Source organism: Sciurus vulgaris (assembly GCF_902686455.1).
Source record: "Sciurus vulgaris genome assembly, chromosome: 7".
In the NCBI taxonomy this organism is placed as follows: Eukaryota; Metazoa; Chordata; class Mammalia; order Rodentia; family Sciuridae; genus Sciurus; species Sciurus vulgaris.
This window is the reverse complement of record NC_136467.1, coordinates 46,585,929-46,608,910: the sequence shown is the minus strand read 5'-3', so window position 1 is coordinate 46,608,910 and position 22,982 is coordinate 46,585,929. Positions and strand designations below refer to the sequence as shown.

The 22,982-nt window shown below is 40.2% G+C and overlaps 1 protein-coding gene and 1 pseudogene across 2 annotated transcripts; both read right to left on the bottom strand.

Moving 5' to 3' along the window:
- Positions 1-15,892: 15,892 nt before the first annotated feature.
- Positions 15,893-17,266, bottom strand: LOC306666772 (alpha-endosulfine-like). Its single transcript, XM_079149025.1, has one exon. The coding sequence runs from the start codon at positions 17,144-17,146 to the stop codon at positions 16,793-16,795; it is 354 nt and encodes a 117-aa protein (XP_079005151.1). The 5' UTR covers positions 17,147-17,266; the 3' UTR covers positions 15,893-16,792.
- A 751-nt stretch (positions 17,267-18,017) lies between these two features.
- Positions 18,018-21,362, bottom strand: LOC306666479 (COP9 signalosome complex subunit 8-like; annotated as a pseudogene). Its single transcript has one exon. The product of its transcript is annotated as a COP9 signalosome complex subunit 8-like (transcript).
- Positions 21,363-22,982: the final 1,620 nt, after the last annotated feature.

Below are 22,982 nucleotides of genomic sequence, written 5' to 3'. Positions count from 1 at the left end.
AAAAAGCATTCTACTGTCATATATAACTGAAAAGACCAAATACATTTTTTTAAATTAAAAAAATAAAAGATGATCTTGACCCCTTAAAAATAAAAAATAAAATTATTTCTCAAAAGATAAATTCAGTTGTCATACTTAATGTTAGTCAGTTTTCTGTTACTATAACAAATACCTGGGATAAATAAACATAGAAATAGGAAAGGTTTATTTTGGCTTATGGTTTTGATGTTTTCCTTTCATGGTCAGTTGGCCCTGTTGCTTTGGTGACCTGTGGTGAGGCAACACATCACGATGGAGAGTGCATGGTAGAGCAAGCCATTTGCCTTAGGGTGTCTGGGAAGCAAAGAAGAGAAAGGATGAGACTGGCAACCTACAATCCCTTTTGAGGGCACACCTGCAATGACCTAAAATCTCCCACTGGACCCCAACTCCTAAAGTTTCCACCACCTCTCAATAGTGGCAAACAGGGTATCACTTTAACACATGGTCCTCTGAACACATTGTAGAACTAAATTGTAGCACTGAATTATTGCCCAGGTAATTCTAGATAAGCATATACTAGATTTAGGTAAGTTAATTTAAAAACATGTTTCCATTTGCCTTTTCCCTCAAAGGACTGACTTAGTAATGTTAAAATTCTAAAGGTTAGCAAAATCACCTTAATATTTTTACTAGTTTATATCCATCATGCTGGAATGTCATAATGTGAGAACTCTTTGCTAGCTTCTTAAATCAAATCTGAATTTTCTCTTTGTATTATATTTAAAAAATAAATCCTGGTCTGATAAGCCTGAAAAGAAACTTTCAATGTGCACCAGAAAAAAATTTCTAACTTTTATTCTCCATTTGCAATTACCCAGAGAGGAAAAGCTTTATGAGAAAATCCCCAGTTTACAAGTCAGGTGACAAGTCACATTAAGATGCTCAAGTGGACGACTAAAGGCCAATTCAGAAATAGATCTTTGGGGCACCCTCTGGTGGCTGAAAAGAGTCACAAAATCAGTGTTTACATGTACAAGATTGTAAGACTCACTCATTAGAACCCAGAAGGCTGTGATTTTTGTGGCTTTTTCTATGGCTATTACTAAATTTCCATACAACATTGAAAATGTATACAGACCAGGGAAGCAAGAAGGAGTGGAAGGAATTTGTAACTGTAAGACTTGGACTTGAGTCAGAGCTCTGTCATTTGGTAACTATGTGAACCCGAGTCTGGTGGGTCAGTTTCCACTGCTAAGGCTGGATCTGGAGTTTCTCATTGGAGATAAGAAGCAATGTCAAAACTACAGGGTATATGATTCCATTTATCTGATATGTCCAGAAAAGGCAACTCTGTAGAATCAGAAAGTAGATGAGTGGTTGCCTGAGGCTGGGGAAGGGAATAGGGATTAACTTAAAAAAGCACGAGGGATCTTACTGGGGTGATAGAAATATCTAAAACTGGATTGTAGTGATTGTTGTACAACTTGTCAGCTTTCTAAAAATCATTGTATTGTACATTGAAGATGGTGGATTTTGTGGTATATAAATTATAACTTGATAAAATCATTTAAACAGAGTGGATAACCCCTAGAGACATCTAGGTACACAGCCAGAGGACCTATACCTTGTAACTGAAAGGGAGGAAAGGCACTATGGGCTAGGGAAATGTGTGAGCAGAAACAATGCCTAGAACTGGTGCTGTTGCAACTTTATTGTCCACTTAATGCAGTCTTTAGTGTGTGCTTAGGTGGGCCACCTGAGGCCAGAATACCACCATCTGGCATAGCCTTTCATTGCAGGTAGTCTCAGGGATTTCATGGACTCAAAATGGGAGTTGAAAATGGGACTATTTAGGGCATTTCTGATGGGGCTTCATTACTAAAGCAACCAACTTGATGTAGTTGCATCAAAATGACCATTTTGAAATATAAAAACCATCTTTTCTTCATTACTTTTCTCAGTAACAAGTAATTCAGTATGGTTTCGAAATTAGGCAACAATCAAGAGAGGGCTGGGAAAAGAATGTCTATTTTTTACATTACTTAGTAAATTGTGTAAACTTGAAAGGGAGAATTTCTGCAAGTACCAGAAGAAAATTCAAGTGGCTATCTCTACAGAGTTAGGGTAAAGAGAAACATATTAGGAATAATACCTAACTAGAAACTATGAAAGAGATAATAAATGGATTTTTTTAAGTGGTAGGAAAAAGGGAAGAGGAAGAGAAAGAGGAGGAGGAGGAGGAGGAATAAGAAGAAAAAGTTAAGACACACACAATGTGTTAGGATATAATACTATATTTTACAATATTAAACAGAAGTTTGATGTTCTCAGTGTAGCAGACAACTTACAAACCAGAGAAAAATGAACAAAGAATAGATAATTCACAAATGGAAAAATAAATTAAGAAATCTGTCAACATACAAAATAGCATTTAACCTGGTTACTAATTAATAAGTGTTACTAAGAAAACAATGAGATCTTTTTTACCTATGAGATTAGCAAAGATAGATGTAAATTATTCCCAGAGCTCAAGTAAATTAGTACAGCTTTCTGGGAGGTAATTTGACACAATGCCTCAACATGTAAATGTGTACCTTTTGACCCAGCAATTTCATTTTGGGGAATTCTTTTTATGGCACTAATGACACATGTGTGAAAAGATACGCACATTAGGATATTCATGACTGAGTTATTTGTAAAGGCAAATAAGAGGTTCTCTCTCACCGCATGTCCCACGTGGGCGAGGGAAAGGGTTCCTGTAGAAGGGATGGGCTGGCTGCAAAATAACAGCTAAGAGATTTACTTAACGAAAAAAAGGGCTGGAGACAAGATTATCTTTGAAGCAGGGGCATGAGCCGTCCATAAGGGACTGACTGTAACAAAACATTGGAGTCCAGGCTTGGTTTATTTGGAGTGGTACACATCAAAGGGGGGTGGGAGGAGCTTCTTCCATGAAAAACAGGATAGGGTGGAGTTAAGCAAGCCATCTGGCTTTAGTAGATCAAACCCACTTCTAGGGCCTGCGTTCAAACTCCAGCGGTGAACCAGCTGTGGGGCAGCCACATACTTCAGGCAATCCCGAGAACAATATTCCATAATTGTGAGTTCCTGAAGCCAGATTTCCCTGTTTAATAGCTCAACCAACCCTGGTTTTACTGCAGGTCATAAGAGGCTTTCTGGTAGTTCTCTAATATCATTCAATAGGTATTTGATTAAGTACTATACATCCATACAATAGAACACCTTCACTAATTACAAATGTGATCTATATTTGGGATCATGGGAGAAATGTTTAAATCATGCCACTAAGTTAAAAATATCAGTGTGGGTTTGGGGATGTAGTTCTATGGTGGAACATGCATGAACGTGTGAGGCTTGGTTTCAATCCCCAGCACTGCAAACAAAACAAAAAAAGACACATAAAAATCAAAAAAAGACACATAAAAATCAAAAGATTGCTACCACAGATAATATGATCACACTTTTGTTTAAAACTAAATCGCATGTGTGTGTGCAAGTGGGGGCATGTGAGAAACATGAAGATGTACTACCAGGTATCCTTTAATGAGAGACTTATTGACCCAGGTGTCCCTTTAGGGATTATCTCAGTTGTAAAGCCACCTCCTCCAACATCCCATCCCCCTAAGAAGAGGCGTGGGCACATACTGACTGAGGCAGGAGTATAAGGCCAGGCCATTTCAGCACAACACAGCACAGCTTTCATGGGCCATTTCCACCACAGAGCTCCCTGTGGGAACAGCCATGGCTGTTTTCAGGCCTGTGATTCAGCCTGATTTCCATCTGTACCCAGTTCTGCCTTGTCCCCTCCTTTCCACAGGTGTTGACCCCAAGGACAAGTCTTAAAAAATATCACGTAGTCAAATGGTAACTTCTATCCAGATTCCTTGGTTTAGAGCCTTGAACTATTTAGCAAAAATCTTATGAGGACTGTGCTGAAGGATCTTGTAGTTCCCCTTCAAGTGTTCTGTGGTTTTTCCAGGTTTGGGCTGCATCTTGTGCTCATGTTCTGTGGCATAAGGAAACCTTAGGGCTAAAAGCCATTGCTGCTGAGAACAAAGTGTTTTATGTTGTTGTTTGTTTGTTTTTCTATAACACAGACTTAGGAAATAATGAATTCATCAGTTGTGGTGAAAACTATTTCCTAAAATCCACCCCCTTTTATTTGTAAATAGAAAGTCAAAGCCTTTACTGGCATATGGCTATGCAGCCAAAGACTGTAGTTCCCAGCCTCCCTTGCAGCTAGATGAGATTAAACAAGTAATTTCTGGGAGCAGATTTGAAGTTCTAGGTTGTCTCCTTAAGAAAGCAACTTTTCTCCCCTCCATCCCCTGCCTTCCTGGTAACTGGGACGCAGAACCAGCAGGTAAGATTGTGAGGGATCTGTGCAACACTCTATCGACTGAATAGGCAACAAGATACAAACGGTTTGAAAGCCTGTCCCAGAGTACTAACACCTGAGCCATGAAGATAAAAACAAACTTCTTTCTTAAGGCACTGAATCTGGTGATGGAGGAATTTAGTGGATTCTGTGTTTATAATGTAATTATTTGTTTACTTGTCTGTCTCCCTCTCTAGAATATATGTTTCTGAGTGGGTAGGAGGCATTCCATAGTGTTTTTAAAATGGGTAATTGAGAGGTGGAAAAACTTGTGGAAAAGGGAAACTGGGAAACTATATCCAAACTTCAACTTTACAATTTCCTCAGGCCTCTCTAGCCTGGCAGGGTGAGGGCAGGGACAATTAGGGTCACTTCAAGAATGCATAGGAAATAATTATTAACACAACAGTTTTCCTTAGCTTCCCCACCACCACCACCCAGAGAAAAGTCCCTGTATTTTCTACTTTGCATTTTGTGTGCCTTCACCTCCATTGTGATTGAAGCTCACATCCATCTTTCAGATCAGGTTAATAATCAGTGTGAGAAGCACCATTGAGATGACAGATTTCTGTCAGGGAGGTTGAGAAAGGCAACTGGGAGGGGGTACTGAGGAAGCTAAAGCATATGAGAGTGGGAACCCAGAAGAACGGGACTGGAGATTATAACCCAGAATTTTTTTTTAATGTCCCCTAAGAGATACAAGTTAAGACTAGAATTAATTTGCTTTTGATTGCTGCTTTGTGTTCTCTGAGAGTGACACCACAGAAAAGACTGGGCCAGAAGATACTGGGATTTTTATTCTTTCACACAGGTAATAACTAGTTTCACTGGCTTTTAACCCACCTCTTCATGAAAGAATTTGGTCCCTTTCCCAATTCACAAATTATTTTTAAGTTTTCCCAGATGTTGCTTCTCTTGTAGAAATGAATTCTGACTCTCAGTGGGATGCCCACTGCTCATAAAGTCCCAGGAAGGCAGCCTCCACCCTCCATAACTGCTACTGGTATCCTGGGGAGAGTTGACGTCTCTGCCCAAAGTATGGTCTTCATATGCTCCAAAAGTCTTCTGTTAAGTGCCGTTCTTACTCTGTGAGTTGTCCATCTCTGACCTGGCATTGACTCTACCTTCTGCTTTTGTCCCTTTTCTCCACAGAACCCAGATGTGAGTCGATTGCAGTGGGTTGGCAAACTTATTTTAGTAAAGGGATAGATAGTAATTATTTTAGGCCTTACAGGTTATACACTGTCTCTGTCACATGTTGTTCTTTTTTATTCTTTATAATCTTTAAAAAGTGAAAAAAATATTAACTTGCACACAGTACAAAATCAGGCTCTGCTTGATTTGGCCTGCAAGCCATAGTTCGCAGACCTCTGTTCTCTAGGAATGTCCCAAGAAACTGGTATTCATAATCAAAGACTTCCTCATCTTAAATTTTCTCCCACGTCTACGCAAAAATTAAAGATAAAATATTCTTTCTCTTTTCTTCAGCTGAAAAACCATCATGTAATTGAAACTCTTGTGGTCCTGCCCCTCATTTCAAAAGACAAGTCCAGATCACTCTCAAACTTCAACTGGGACCTGATGTTAGTCTAGTTAAACAAACCTTCAGTATAATGAACTGAACATGAGAGCTTTATCAGCTTTTCAGCTGCACACAGCCTGGGAGTTGACACGCCTGTGGCAGATGGGCAAACCACAAGTGGCCAATGGTTGCCTTGAACTTCAGGGGTCTGAATGCATCTTTGGAGGGCTGACAAACTCACTTTTGTTATTCGTTAGTCTGATGGATGCACAGTAGGAAGCTGTAGCTGAAGGCTGGCTCTCTCTGAGCTTTATCGAGTGTTATTAGTTTATTTAAATGATCCGGAAACCTGTAGCGAGTTCATGGAATTTGGAATGTTCAGGAAATTGAGCTGATTGTGAACAAGACTACTGAATTGCAAAAATGCACTTTGTCTTTTCTTTTGATGAACATAATTTTGCTTCAGTTATTTAAGATGTAGCTTCTCATGGTTGGTAAGGAAACAATCTGCTGTGAATGTGCAAAGCTGTGACACTTGCAAGATGTGTAACCTTCGGGCATCAGCCATAAGGTTTATTTCTGCTGATGAGGGAGCTCCCTACTAGACTGTGTGTGAAAATGTGTGGGAGGTATTGGAATTGTGTTTTACCAATGGAGAATTAGTGCATATTTACTAAATAATTTTTCTGTATATCCATATTTTGGTAGAATTCCAGAGGATATAAAGCCATAAAATCAGTAACTTATTCAGTAATTATTCTGTGTGAGACACTGTGCTGAATATTGACACTGATTTTTTTTAAGGTGCTGGGGAAGGAACCCAGGGCATCATATATGCTAGGCAAGCGCTCTACCACTAAGCCACATTCCTTGCACCTAATACTAAATATTTAAGCACAGTGAATATATTTGCTCAATGAAAAAGAAATCATGATACATCCTAAAGAAAGAAAAGAACATTTAAAATAACTGTTCTAATGTGTGGTCAACTTATATAGCAGACATAAAGCCTGTAGCTATTCACAACTCCAGGACTGCAGAATCTATGCAAAAATGTGAAGTAAAACACACATACACACAACTAGTGCTTTATGGGAACTGAAAAAGAAGCTGGATCTCAGTAATTAAAAGATGTATTTTCTAACCTTTTAGTTATTTGAAAGCTACTTTAAGCTCTGAAAAAAAAAAATGTAAGTCATCTATTAAGTGATCACTGGGGCTGCTTCAAGGCAACTATGGATCTCAAATCTAATGATTTAAAGTCAGTATTTCCAGTATCCTTTTCTGCAGTGACACAGAGAGCTCCATTGTCTATTCTCTCAGCTCATGCTGGCAGATTCCACATGCGACCACAAAGGGCAGTCCTCTTTCCTTCTAAGTGGGAGTGCGAGGAGGAGGACTCTGCTCCTGTGGTTAGTTCAGCTCACACAGCTCTAGCCTGCTGCAAGGAGAGGGTCTGGCTGGGGGAGGCCCAGGGCAGCCCTGACTGGCTGGAGGTCTAGAGCCGGAGGACTGACCCTCTCTCAGCTGGTAACCCACTGATCCACCTGCTGACTTCTGCAGAAGGTAGAAGCAGGACTCCTAAGCAACACAAGGGATTTCAGTGAGCCAGTCAGGTCCCTGTCTCAGCATCCTGGAAATCCATCCTTGAAGCATTCCTCAGGCATGGCACCTAGAGATGATCAGAAGAAACTGAGTCCTGGGCAAATGAAAAGACTTTGCATGGAATGAAAGAAAGAACTGTCTCCACTTTGTGTGGTGGTGGTTGTGGTTGTGTGTGTGTGTGTGTGTATGTGTATTTGTGTGTGTATGTGTGTGTTGGGGTGAGGGTGGTGATGGAACATTGCTAACTCTTCTTGGAAACTTGATAAAAATCCAATTAGATGTCTACCTCACAGGATGTAATAATAAAAGCAAAAAAAAAAAAAAATTCAGGTACATTACCTATATGTAAAAAGGTAAAAGGAGACTGGGCAGATTTAAAAAATATTTAGGAGAATCAACAGAACTTTGTGACTGAATTAGATAGGGAAAGCAAGAGAGAAGGAAGAGTTAGGGCCAACAAGTAGAAGTCTGGTTTCGGCAGCTTTGAGTTCTTGTGCCTTTTCTCAGATGTGAGGATGGGTGAATCACCCCCTCCCTGCCACTCCCCTCTGCTGTCACCAAAACTCTCAAACAAGGCAGTCCCTGAATTCCATACTACAATCACTTCATTTTGCCTTTAGTTAATGAATCTATTTTTGGTCCAATACTTGGGACATATAGATTCTTCTTCAGTCTTCAGTCTGACACTGGAACAGAGCTGTGTCTCCAAATGAGGGTGTAAGTTCTTTGAGATGAATCTGCTTCTAAGATTCCAACAGTGTGTTCCAATGGGGGATCAGGAATGCTGGAAATTCTTTGGTGGTGTGTATTCTAGCTCCCAAGTCAATAGGAGAATCATGGCTGATTTTATGAATGCATATAGGTAAGTTGATCTAGATCAACCTCAGGATTCCATAATCCTCAATGTGACCTCTGAAAGAATTTTGTTTCTGTAAATTATTCTCCATGTATGTATTGTATGTCAAAATCAGGTTGGGGATATAGCTCAGTGGTAGAGTACTTGCCTTGCATGTGGGAGGTCCTTGGTTCAATATCCAGTATCACAAAACAAAACAAAACAACACAAAACAAAAATATGTCAAAATACACTCTACTGCCATTTATACCTAAAAGGAACAAATAAAAAAGAAAAAAAGGTTTCTGAAACCATTTTAATCTTATGAAACTCCAAGAAAGAAAGGAACAGAGCTTCTGATTTTTTTCCTTTTCATTAACTAAGAAAAAGAAGCCCTATTCTATTTCTTTGTCAATGGACTTAAGTTCCATTCAGGGTAGCTGGAAACTGCATGAAGGAAATATGGCTAGAGAGAGGCCCTTCAGCAGTGGTGGGAGTAGGAGGTACCTATCCCAGTCACCACAGCTATGGTGCCTTGATTTGAGGCACAGGCAGCAGCTTTTGAACTAGCATATAACAGCAGTAATAGTCCTTCCTCATCATTTCTGGCAACTATAGGAGTTATGTTATTTTGGATTTGATAAGAGGTAGTCAATGTTCTGATTATATATAAATTTTTATGACATCTCACCTAACACAGTTTCTCGTTTTGAATTCTGTTTCTGTTTTTGAAGGTTGGGAAACAATTATCTGCTGTGTTTCAAAGTGTCTTGTCCTATACTGTCTTTTTAAGGATATTTATACACAAAACCACCTTGGAAGATAGAGCCTATCTTTGAGGTAGATTGGTTTCCAGGCAAGGATAATAAAAATAGTGTCTTTCTCCAGGACAGAGTTTGGACAGGTTTGTTAGCAACCCACTTGTAAGATTAAAGGCATCCTAAACTTGAGGTTTCTCAGGTGTGATATGAATCAAATGCATGCATAAAACCCACCTGGGCCCACCTGTTCATCACCCCATCAGATTTTGGGCTCAAGTGAACATGAAGTTCATGTTGCCTGCAATGCTATGAGGAAAAAGTCTTTTGTCTCTCGTATCTTCTGCCAGCTTCAGTGACACTGATTGGCTCACTTTTACTTTCAAGCAAGGAAACACAAAAACAACAAACACCCCAGATCCTTCACTGTTCTTTATGCTATTGTCTTGTCATCTCTTTGGGTCATCATATTATTTAGAGTTGGAGGAAACTGTAGTGTAGGTTAGGACAACAAAGGCAAATTAAGTGACTAACATGAGAATAGTGTTGCTTTCTTCAAGGGTCTGCTAGTATCCTGATCATCTTCGCTCCTTTCTTGACACTATTAGAGCAAGAATCAGGTCAGTGTATTGCAGGCACAAACCTAGTTATTACTAACAATAGTTCTGCCATATAGTGAATACCTGCATGTACCAGTCTCCAGTTAACATATGATTTCTGTTTTTTGCAACAGTTTGAAAGTTTGGTAATAGCCCTGATCTTAAGTTCAGAAACATCAAGAAAGCTGCCCAATATCACAGAACATAGTGGAAGAGGCAGCATTTTTACACAAATTTATCTGGTAGAAAAGCTCACATTCCTTCCACCACACCCCATATCATAGCTCTTCAAAAAAGTTTTCAGAGGAAAACTAGAAATGTTTTGGTTGTGATGTTGGCCACTCTTTTCTTAACTTCCTCTCCCCAAATGACTACTATCCCACTTCCTGGCTTGCACCCTAAATTTTTTGATGCAAATTATTACCAATTCACAGCTATTCTTCTTTCCTTTTCCTATTAGTACCTCTTTAAATGCAGATCTATTAATAGTATTTTTTCATAGCTGATTAGAAATCTGTGAGGAAGTAGGCTAAAAGGCATTGGGTTATGCATGATGTAATAGAATAATGAAAGGAAGTATAAAATGAACTGACACTTGACAGCAATGAGAAAATAATCTATGACCTCAGCTTCCGGTGCAGTCCATAGGATTTACTATGCATTCACTGGAAACCTGAGCTGGGAGCTCACATCTCCAAATCTTCTCCATAGGGGCTCATTTGAGGGATGGTTGTCATTCAGTCTATAGTTCCAGGAAATGAGACTTCAATTCTTTGTAATGTTTTCTTTAAAGGGAAGGCACTTTGATGACTCTTGAAAGGGGAAGAACATTTGAAGAAAGCTGAATGAAAAGACAGAAAAATCATAACTCACTTTTTTTTCCCTTACACAGCACCTGCCACCGCATATGTATTGGATGTGAAATTCCCGGTGGTCTTTGAGCAGTGGCAGAACATCCTCTAAATGAACTACTGACTTCTACATTTCTTTTTTTTTTTTCCCTCAGAGTTCACCAAACTCCTCAGCTCCAGGGATGGCTTAGGGCAGGGAAGATTTACAAACTAAAGTGTGTTTACAAACTCACCCTCACTGTCAGATGAAATAATGCTGTATTTTCCCAGCAGGATTTTCATCCATTGCTGCTTTCAGGATAATGTCAAGGGTAAACAAAGTCTAAAATATATCAGAGTTCAGTATCTTAATGTTCGTTAAAACTCTCATTAGAATTGACTTAGTGAAAATTACACAGTTGTGAAGTCATTTGGAAAGGCCTAGAGATGCAAAAAGAGCAGAGAGCAAAAGAGGAATTAGGGAGATGGTTCCCAAGGGTGGAGAGTGAAAAATATTGGTACAGGGAATAATTGGAGTGATCCAAGTCTCTGTGGTTAAGCAAGAAAGTGCAGTGAAGGGCAAGCACTTGAAAATCCTCCTTTTCTTATCTTCTTCTTCTTACCCAACTGTCATGTGCTATTCAGATCTCACAGCCCCTGCCTCTTAACTGCACAGGAGTGTAGAATAGAGCAGTAATGAGACTGAAAAAGGGCGAGGCCTGGCCTCAGAAGGTGCATCCAAGGAAGTTCCTGAGAAAAAAGATGATTTGAAGTTCTGGATCTGTTTATCAGCAGCCTTTGGTTATTTCTGTGGACGGTCAAACCAGCCGCACCTTATATCCCTGTCAGACCAGTCAGCTTCTAGCCATTATTTTTTTTCCCCCAGTACAGCACATTGATTCTAGGGGTGCTTTGCCATTGAGCTACAACCCCAGTCCTTTTTAGTTTGAGGCAAGATTTTGCTAAGTTGCAGAGAGGCCAAGCTTGAATTTAGGATTCTCCTGTCTCAGCCTCCTGAGTCACTGGGATTACAGGCTTGTGCCACTCACCACAGCACCCAGCCCTCGACATCTTGTTGACTGAAGTGAATTTCTATCACTGCAAGTCTCTCCACTGACTGGTTTTGCCAAAGTCACATTGTGGCTTTATTGGTAGAACAGTAGATTATCTCACTATCAAAAAACATTGGGTTTGTGTGCTTGTAGAACAGGTTTTATTTCTAACTTTGTTTTTGTTTTTGTGTGTGTGTTTGTTTTGGCATGAACAATGTGATACAGCTTTTGAAGCAATGGACATCATGAAAGCTGGGTGTATGTCCCTCTGTGCCTCTGTGTATTTCCATCTAATGTCCATCTGCCTGTCCGTTACTGGACCTCACACATCTTTCTCTGCTTTGCTCTTTGCATCACTTCTCCGTTTACCTCTTTGTCTCCTTCTATTTCCTTCCTTTGTTTTTGCCTCCTTTTTCTCACCCTCTCCCCTCCTTTTGGTCGGATTGAGTGCAAACTACTATACATTGTCTCTGAAAATTATACAGTTCTCCTTCCTTCTCCAAAAACCACTAAATCAAGTGGCATTTCTTGTAGGTATCTAATTTATTGTGTTTTCCATCGTTCTGACCCCAATGGAGTTTTCTGAGGCTGTATATCATATCAACCCTAGTTGATACAGAATGTTGTGCCCTTCAAAGCTGGTAAGAAATAAATCGGGAAAATGAGAGCAATTTCTGGAGTAGAGAGAAATGCGACAATAAATTTTTGAAAAAATGTAACATTTAATTAAGGTTCCTCATTTTAAACTTTTCTAGACACGAAACATATGGCCTCTCAAAAGCGTGGAATGAGAACTGAAAATGTGACAAGTTGGTCAAAGTTTGAATTTCCTTCAAATACACAAACGAGGCATTTAGATCTTAAAATGATTCACACCTGTGACTGGATTGCTCTTAATTTATTTTTTTCCTTTAAAATAACCAGAACATAGACCTCCAAAAGGACTTTGGACCATGAGTACTTCCAGAATCCAAAACTCAAGAAAGCTTCCAGAGCCAGTACCACACTACTTTGCATATAAGTACTGAATATAGGAGTTGAAATTCCTTAGGAAAAGGAAAGAAAAAGAAAAACAAAAAAACAAAAACAAAAAAACAGCTGAAAATTGTTTTTCCCTGGAATATAGTATCACACTTTCTAAGAATCTCTCAACAGCCTAGAATTACTGGAAGTCCTAACATTTCACACCAATAATTCCATTATTAGTGGGAAACTCAAAAGACATAAAGAAAGACAGAATTTATTATTAATGAAAGTACCGCCGCCCTTTAAGGAAACAGTGCACTTAACGCTCAGCTTACTTCATCTTTCCATCAATAAATCCATGCTAATTGTTTATGGCTTCCCTTGGTAGGCTCACTGGAGAAGATGACAGCGAATTAAACAATACACTTGGTCTTAATTAAGCCTCTCTTTCCTGTCTGTGTACTACTTCATGGGCAATACTTTCGTGTAAATCGAGACATTTCCTGCTTTATATTTCACTCCCATTACAGAACTGGCTTAGATTATTTCTTTTAAAACATGGTCCAATTGAGCTTCTTTTATCTAATGAAATGCATGTATCCTCACAAATTTTGTATTTTAACATGAGGGGAATTCATTTTAAAAAATTTCTTTTTTGCTTCTTCCTCCCTGCTCCTGCTCATCCAGGGGTCTTTGAGTGTTATCAGTTTGCTTAGGCTGCTGTAACAAAGTACCACAGGTAAGAGGACTTAAAGAACTGAAATTTATTTTCTCATAGGTCTGGGGTTAGAAGCTGAAGATTAAGATGTGGGCAGATTGGTTGCCTGAGAGGGCAGGAGCTCCAGGCTTCTCTCCTTGCCTTATAACTTACTCTCTTCACCTGTGACTTCACATGGTCTTTCCTTTGCACTTGTCTGTGTTAAATCTCTTTTTACACTGACACCAGTCACAGTAGATCACACTAATACCTCGTTTTACCTAAATACCTCTGTAGAGATCCTTTCTCAAAACAGTCACATTCTGGGGTTAAAACTTCAACATATGGATTTTGGGAGATGGAGAGACCAAAATTCATAACTTAACAATGAAGAGGAGGTGGAATTTCCAAAGAGAAGCAACAGAGTATGTGGTTAAGGCACCACATCTGGAGTCAGATCATGTGGGTTCAGACTTCAGCTTTCCCACTTCCTTCTGCCTGTGTGACCTCAGGCAAGTCTCTTAAATTCCCTACCCTTAAATTCCCCCATCTGTAAAATGGGTTCATAATGATACCTACGACAGGGTTTTTTTCTGAAGATCAAATAAATACCTTTTATGTAGAAAGCCCTAAGTGTTTGCTATAATAATTTCAAACTTTGAAGTGATTAATGAGTGATTAATTTTCCTCATGTGGAACAGAATGGTGTATCAAAATACCATAAAAATGTGAAAAGTCTCTTGAAATTCACGCCAAGGTAAAATGAAAGGACCATTTATTTTTTTTTATTATAGTCAATAAAAAATTAGTCAATTTACTTTTATGCTCAAAATTTGTAGTGACTCTTATGTTAGGGCATGAAATAGACTGTAGCCCATATGTGGCAGATTTTGGTTGTGATTATACCCACCCATCTTTTGCACCCCATCCCTATATATTCTCCTACCTCTGAACCAAAGGCAGCTTTCAATTGTATGCTGAGTTCTTCCTGAGAAAACTGGTCAAAGATCTACAGCCCCAGGTTCAGATGCCTTCCTTCATTTTCACAACAAAACTCTGTGAACCAATGTCTTCCTCTACCGGGAACACACGCATGCTTAAGTGTTCCTGGAGAAAATTAGGTAATCATATGGGCAGGTTCCACTAGACTATCATGGTTTCCAGGGTCCCCTCTTGAACCCTCTGCCCCACTGAATCTTTCTTCTTATTCCTGGTCCTTATTGGTTATTCCTAATCCTTGCCTCTGCATATAAGTTCTGTACTCAAAGTCCATTCCTCCCCATGCCTCCCCCTTACTCTCTCTCTTGCTCTCTCTCACTCTATCTCCCCACTACAACTGCCTCATTTTTCACCAGAAACACAGTGGTTCTAGCAAACACCAAACTGCTTAACCCCTTTGCTCTTACATAGGCAATATTGTCTAATCCCAGGTCTCTCAGCCTTTGTCTGATTTACTCTTACTTTTCTTTCTTTCTTTCTTTTTTAAAAGAATTAAATTAAATATTTGTTGAACAAATGCAGAATAAATGAACTAAGGGGTATTTTTTTTATATATATTTATATATATAATAACATGACATATCTATGTACAACATGGCTGGGACAGTTGAAGGAACTATACAACGATGTTCAGCATTTTCCCCTTCCCACATGGACTTTAGATTAAGAATGACAGCATGAGGAAATGAAGCAAGAGACACAAAAAAATTATATACAATTACAAGTGACAGTCAAGGAGTTTGGGGTCCAGGGAATTCAGGGATCCTGCTCTCTCCCTTCCTTCCTCACCAACCTTTTCCTATCAATCTGAATAACAACCAGAAAACTTAGCAGCCAGTCAGGAGAGCAGTATATACCCACCTCACCCCCATGTACACATCAGCAAGTTCACCAGTTATTCTCAACAGGCCACATGTTTGGCATATTAGAATTTGTGAGGTGAAAGGGCAAGAGAGGATTACAGAATCCTGCTTACTTGAACAGTTAAGTCTCAGCCTGACCCTCTTGGTCACAACTAGCAGGTTGCATTCAGTAAGATTCAGGCTAAGCTATTAATAACCAGATTGAACAAGCTGGTCACCATAACCCTTCCACCTGTTTCTGAATCAGCACTGCTACCTCTCCTTTATCACATAAAAGTTGGGTTTCTGAACTCTAGGAAGGTCAATTTCAGTCTTCCTGCCTTAACCACTTTTCCCAGTTTCCGCCAAGGTGAATCATCTCCTAAGAAGCTGCTGCGCCAGCCCTGCAGTAGAACTAAGTCCTGGGGGAGGGGCTAGCTCAGTTTGTCCCTTTTTCTTTCCCTAATAATGCACCTGGCATCTAATTACTTCTAAAAACATGGGTCTCCAAATGGGCTTGACTGAACATGTTTCCTCAGGCCCATCAGCTCTGCTGCCAGAGCAGCATTTAAGCAGCTAAGGCCCAGAATAGGCAGGGAAAGTGGGTGGAATAGAGGTAAAAATCTTCCCTGGCTAGCTTCTTCTTCTTTTTTTTTTTTTTTTCCTTGACCCTCAAGATCATGATACCTATAAAGTTCTGTTGCCTGAATAAAGACCTCAAATCTCAAACTTCCTTTTCATGTAGCCCTGAATAGTTCCCCTCTGTAGTATTTTCCCAGTAATACAAAGCAGAGGTTCACCCATGGGCCTTTCTCACTTTTAGTTTTATGATGAACTAGCATAAAGTTTTTCTGCTGGCGGATGCAGAATTTTAGAATCAGAATCAAACTTATACATATTTAACTCTACTTTACAGATGAGGAAACAAATGCAGAGAGGCTAAATGACATTACCAAGTTATATAACAGTACTTCCAAGACTGAGTGAAACTAGAACCCAAATATCTCTGACTCCTGAACCAGTGCTCTTAGATCCTCTATTCAACAAAACTTTCAAAAGTGACATGCTGGAAGAGAGAGAGTAGGTGCCCGTTTTCCATCAATAATGTTCATCATCAATGTTTACATTATTTGCAAGCCAGGGCAAACTGTAAGAGATACTAAATAAAGGAGGTAAAGTGGGCACTGTAGTTTTTGGCAAGCAAATCAGTTTTCCTTTTTGAGGGTTCTCTAAACCTTCCATAATGAAAACATGAAGCAATAGCAGCCTAAGGGACAAAACACTTAGAAGCACAGAAAACACGTCTCATTCAATCTACCTTTCCCAACTATGTCAGGTTAGTCTTGGGATATTAAAACTGCCACATTATTCCCAAGGCTCAGCCTAACTAATGTGGAGACATTCTCTTTCAAAAAGGAGAAATCATATCTCCCCAGTTTCTCACAAAAGAAAGTTTGCAGCATTTCCAATCCTAGTCTTTCTTATTTCTGGGCCCCTACGTGGGCTACAGTGAGGGTATGGAAGTCTGAAACAAAGAAACAAACTCAGAGCCCCTCTTCAACCTACATTACCTTTCAGTAACCCCCAGCAGAATCTCAAGTCTTTCCTAGCTAGCAAGCTGAGAAGATCTGACTAGGTGCCCATTCCATCCCTGCCTACAATATATAAAGTCCAGAGGGTGAGGAAGGGGAAGAGGGGGACCCAGGTTACCCCGCAAGCTTGCTGGTGACAAGTGAGGACTTTCTCTGGGGCAGATCCTGTGGGGTGGGGATGTGGTCACCAGTCACCAGGTTCTTGTCTGGTCCTGCACTTGGCAGCTGCTTATTCTTCATCTTGGCTTTGGCCATGTTGTAGTCTCCTGAGTCAAAGTACTTTTGCCCTTTCTGGAGTCTCTTCATGAGGAAGTCAGAGCCTCCAGGCTTTTGTCCTAGGCTTGGATATTTGGCCTTTAGCTTTGCCTCCTCAGCTCTCTCAGGGAGAATACCTTCTTTCTCTTGTGTGTCCTGCTTCTCCTCGCCGGTTTCCTCCGCAGGGTTCTCTTCTTCTAGTTTCTGGGACATGACGGGACCGGGACTGTGGAGTGTAGGGGACCCGGAAAGTCAACCGGAGAAGGGAAGGGGGAGGGGAAACGGGGACAACCTGCGCTGCTGCTTCAGCTCCTGTCACTATGGTTGCTCAGTCAAAATCGAACTAAGGGGTATTTTAACCCAAAGATACAATAAACAACTTCAAATATTTGGAGGGCTGTCACATAAAGAATGAAGATTTAATCCTCACTTCCTCAAAAGGCAGAACTTGAACCTGGGGTAAATGTAAGCAACCGACTGGATGCAGGAGAGTAGTGCCAAGTGTATCATTCTTCTTAACTGTTTCCTTGCCCACACAAGGCACTGTGCACTTAACCTTCCCCTTGTGAAAGGAGACGTCCAAACTTAATACTTGGGAACATCACATTTGGACGGCAGGCCCTCCACTACCAGCAATGAATGCACTCACTAACACTAACAAACTGGTTCACTCAGAAAGTAGTCTATGTGCTCCTTAGCTATATTTCTGTACCTGTTAGTGATTCTCCAGAGGTGGGGAGAAAAGAGAACATTTTCTTCAAAGAGGGTGAATCACAACCCCAGCAATCACGTTCTGCCTGAGGCTCAATCCTGCTTCAGCCCAAGTGCATCTGTGCAGCTATCCACCAGTGGTGCAGGCAGGGGCGTGTGCTGGGTGTGGAAGGTGACCTGCAAAACTGCTCTACAACAAGCAGGGGAACTTGAGTTACGAATCAACTGATCCCATAAAACTGATGGGCTCCAACCAGATTATTAAATATCACAAAATGAGAATTGCTTTAACATTTATTTAGCATAAAATTTAAGGACAAAATACCTATAATACTTTTATATTATATATTATACCACATACTCAGTAAGGAATGCTGAGGTGCTTATAATCTATCCAGTAAACTGAAAATAAAAGCTTTATATTTCTGTATTTGTCAGTGTACAGGATTCTAAAGTGGACGCTGAATTCAGAATGGTACATCAATTTTCAAGGAAGGAAAGCCATGAAATTGGTCAGTCTGGCTAACTGCTGTTTATTGGGGATTGGTAGAACTGGGGAAGGCTCTGATAAAGGAAGCATCCAGCACTCCTGCAACTGGTTTTCTGGGCAGAATCATTCTGGTGGTGAAGTTGGCTTGCCAACCTTGTTCTAGTATACCTTTCACAGCCTTTTCTACAGGAAGTCCAACAAAACCTGCAAAATGATCAGTGATTATCAAGGTATGTGCTTGAGGTACCAGGGTGAAGGTGCATCTCCTTGTGGCATCTCTAAGTGTGTCTATGACTGGCTGCACCGGTTCAGACCACTGGTGAGCACTACTGGTCATATAGATTCCAGGGAAATCTTGCTGCCAGATTATCTGTCCTACTGAACAAATTCCCCCAACCTCAGGACTTGCAGATTTTATAGCAGGTGGCATATTTTCCAAAGATACCTTGCATTATTCATGTCACTGTGAGGTAAATGTAAAGCTAGCTGACCATACACTGAGGGTGTAGTAACTCCCCCAGAAGTGCACAAAGCCTCTGGCGTCGCTGAGGGCCCACGAACAGGCGCCCCTCAATTCATTCAGAGATGGGGCCTTTGGGGAGTGATTAAGTCATGAGAGCTCTGCCCTTGTGAATGCAAGTAATGTCCTTATAAAAGAAGCTTTGGACTGCTGCCTGGCCCTTTTCCTTCTCTTGCACTTCCACCATGTGAGGGCAAAGGAAGAAAGTGCCATCTTGGAAGCCGAGTCAGCCCTCACCACACACTGAATATGCTGGTGCCTTGATTTTGGACTTCTGAAGCCTCCAGATCTGTGAGAAATATTATTTATAAATTACCCTGTCTGTGCCATTTTTTCTAACAGCCAGAACAAACTAGGCAGCATCCCTGCCTCACTTCAACTGGGTTGGGTTCTTCCACGGTCCTCTCATCTCACCCTACACAAACCTCTTGCACTGTTCTGTGGAACTGTTACATGTCAGCTTTTAGATCTGTTGATGTATTTGTGCCTCCCTTGTGGCCAGAAGCCTGTGTGTTCATGACTGACTCTCACTGTCCAGCATAGTTGTTGCTAACATGGTAGATACTCTAAGAATGTACTATTCTTTAATTACACAAACTGTATTGAGATAATTTGTGTGCTGAGCTCCTATAGGCCAGGGGTCAGTGTGTTGTTTTTCATCCTGTGTCAATCAGGATTCTTAGCTACAAGGAATATTCTGTATGGATGTAGGTACAAAAAGATTTTGCTAAAAGGAAATGATAGCTCACTGAATCAGTGGGAAGATTAGAAAATTGGATTTGAAAAGGTATCAAAAAGACAAACTAAAAGCAACCAGGGCCACGATCAAACTCCTGTCATCAATGTCCAGCATGCATGCCCTCTCCAGGGCCTCACGGACTATTCCTGAGAAGAGACCTGCCTCTGCCATAAACCTCCTACAAGATGCACTGTCCATGCTCCCTATTCCTGGCCTTTCTGGCTCCAAGTCAGACTGGTTTATGTGTGGATCTGACTGACTGAATCGCAAAGGACCCATACTCTGAGTTAAAGGGAAGCTGAGAAAGCAAGTAGCTGGTGTTTGCAACCTGGTCAAAGAAGTGGGGGAAATCCCTTAAACAATAAGGTGACTGAATATTACCAAAAGTAATCTACAGATTTAATGCAGAATCCATTGAAATACCAGAGACATTCTTCATAGAAGTAAAAAGAGTCCTAAAATTCATATGGATGAATGGAAGATCCAGAATAGACAAATCAATCCTAAGTAATAAGAGCAATGTGGAGGCACAGTAGTACCTGATCTCAAATTATATACAAAGCAATAATAACAAAAATGGCATTGTTTTGGCACAAAAACAGACGTGAAGATCAATGGAAGGCACAGAGACAAAATCACACAGATGCATTTATCTGATCCATCACAAAGGTGCCAAATACATACAGTGGATAAAAGATAGCTCTTAAAAAATGGTGCTGGAAAAACTGGTTATCTTGAAGAATGATACTAGATCTCTCTCATCCTGTGAAAAATCAACTCAAAGTATGTCAAAGACTGAGGAACTGGAACTGATGGAAGAAAACACAGTAGTCACACTACAACTTATTGGTGCAGGCACTGACTTCCTTAATAAGATTCCTAAAGTTTAATATTTTGTGTGCATGTATGAATATGTAATGAGAAACCCCATCATTATGTACAACTATAATGCACAAATAAAAAATGTGGGGGGGGGGAAGGATATTTATTGGGAAAAAAAAGACTCCTGAAGTTTAGGAAATAAAACCAAGACTCAATATGTGGGTTAACATGAAATTTAAAAGTTTCCTCACAGAGAAGAGAAGGAAACAAGAGAGCCTGCAGAATAGGAGAAAATTTTTTGCCAGCTACTCTTGTGACAGGGGATTAAAATCCAGATATATAAAGAATTCAAAAAACTTAACACCAAAAAAATACGCTAATCTATATAGTGGGCAAATGCTCTAAACCAACATTTCTCTAAAGAAGAAATACAAATGGCCAACAAATATATGAAAATAATGTTCAGCATCCTTAGGTATCAGGGAAATTAAAATCAAAACTGTACTGAGACTTCCTCTCATTCTGGTTAGAATGTCAATCATCAAGAATATAAATAACAATAATTGATGATGAAAATGTGGGGGGAAAACTTACACTTATACATTGTTGATGGGACTACAAATTGGAAAGTAGTATGGATATTCCTCAAAAGATTAGGAATGTACTCACCATATGACCAGCTATCCCACTTCTTGGTATTTATCCAAAAGAACTAAAATCAGTATGCCACAGTGATACACACATACCAATGGTTATAGCAGCACACTTCACAACAGCCATCAATAGACAAATGGATAATGTATATATACACAACGCAGTTCTACTCAGCCATAAAGAAAAATGGAATTATGTCATTTTCTGGCAAATAATTAAAACTGGAGAACATTATGCCAAGTGCAGTAAACCAGACTCAGAAAGTCAAGGATCGAATGTTGTCTCATATATAGATGCTGGGGTAGGGTAGTGGGAGAAGGAAGAAGGAGAGGGAGAGGGAAGAGGAGGAATAAAAAGGGGGATCTCATCAAAAAAGAAGGAAGATCAACAGAGTAGAGGAAGGAGATTGAGAGGGAGGGCAGGGAGGGCAGGAAGGGTGTAGGGAAGAACTGAGGAATTAAATGTCTCAAATTATGCTATGTTGGTGAATGAATACACCATAATGTATCCCACTTTTATGTATAATGCACTAATTAAAATCATATTGATTATAATGATGATAATGACAAAAGGGACATCAGTAGACTAGAGCAAGCAGATCAGGGGAAGGGAAAGAGAAGGTACCGAGGAATGAGATTGATCAATTATGTACACGTATGAATATGGCATAATGAATCCTATTATGCATAATTATAATGCATCAATATAAAAATGAAAAAAATTAATGGTGGCTGAGATCATAAAGGCCTGGAATATCCATTAGAGATTCCATAGGCCTACCACAGCCGGGCAAACAGATAAGTAAAGGCAGATTAAGAAGAGCTGGGGCTGTAGCTCAGTGGCAGAGGACTTGCCCAGCACTGGGTTTGATCCTCGGCAGCACCACATAAAAATAAATACATACAATAAAAATATTATTTTTTATATGTTTTTAGTTGTAGATAGACACCATACCTTTGCTTTATTTATTTTTTATGTGGTGCTAAGAATTGAACCCAATGCCTCACATGAGATAGGCAAGCACTCTACCACTGGGCCACAACCCCAGCCCCAAAAGAATTCTTTAAAAAAAAAAAAAAAAAAAAGGAAATAAGTATGAATGAATCTCTTCTGCTCTAAGAAGAATTTGTCCATTTTGCCAAAGGGAATCTTAACTAGGCCCTCCAATACCATATTTTACAGGTGGTGGAGATAAGAAGAGAACAGGTTGAAAGGAAAGAACTAATATGAGCGAAGGGACTTTGACATGCCAGTTGCTGTGTGGGCACATTAGAAACGTTGCCCTGTGTGGTATGATCCTCACTAGGTTGGGACATTCAAGGGAAGAGGCCCAGCATGTCTGTCTCGTCATTCATCGTATCCCCAGTGCCCAGCACAGCTCCTGGTATATAGTAGGTGCTTGATAAATTCTATTTGGTGGTGATTATTCATAAAGGAGATAGTGTGCTGTTTTACTGACATTCAGAAGCTTAAGCTCTGGCAGTCACAAAGCTAGTGAGCAGTGTCTCTGCCTGGTGCCCAATCCCACACTCTTTCCATGATGTCTGTAAGGATGCTACAACATACCACACCAATATGCAGGGATTGCTTGTGTGAGATTCTGGGATTTTTATTAAGTGTCTAATGAACAAAACCCCTCTGAGTACCTTGAGGATTTGGACCTCCCAAAGGATTGCATTATTAAATGTTGATTCTTTAAAATGGACCTGACCTCAGGGTTCAGAAGACTTCAAAGTCCTGTTACAGCATCACTCTTTAGGAAGGCATTTTTTAAGTCTTCAGATCTTTCCATAATGATCAAATGGCATGCCTCCTGAAGGGCCTCCTGTTCCCCTGGCCCACTCCCAAATGAGAGTGATTTTTGAAGAAATGTTTTCATCAGAGTTGAATGCAGGCAAGCCTCCTGCTTTGCATTCCCAGCCCCCGTAGTTCCTCTTTCAGGGACTTCATGCCCCCTAGTGGTGTGAAGCTGCAGAAAGTATGGCTGACCTAGATTTGGTTTCCAGGGCTGCTCATTCACTCCTCGCTGCAATCATTGTTCAAGGCAAGCAAGAGCAGGAAACAAACAAAACCCTTCAGGCTGGTGATCCAGGGCCCAGTTCTGAAGACATTT

Bases quoted from the DNA above. Each gene is read 5' to 3' on its own strand.
- LOC306666772 (XM_079149025.1), bottom strand. From the start codon at position 17,146: ATGTCCCAGAAACTAGAAGAAGAGAACCCTGCGGAGGAAACCGGCGAG.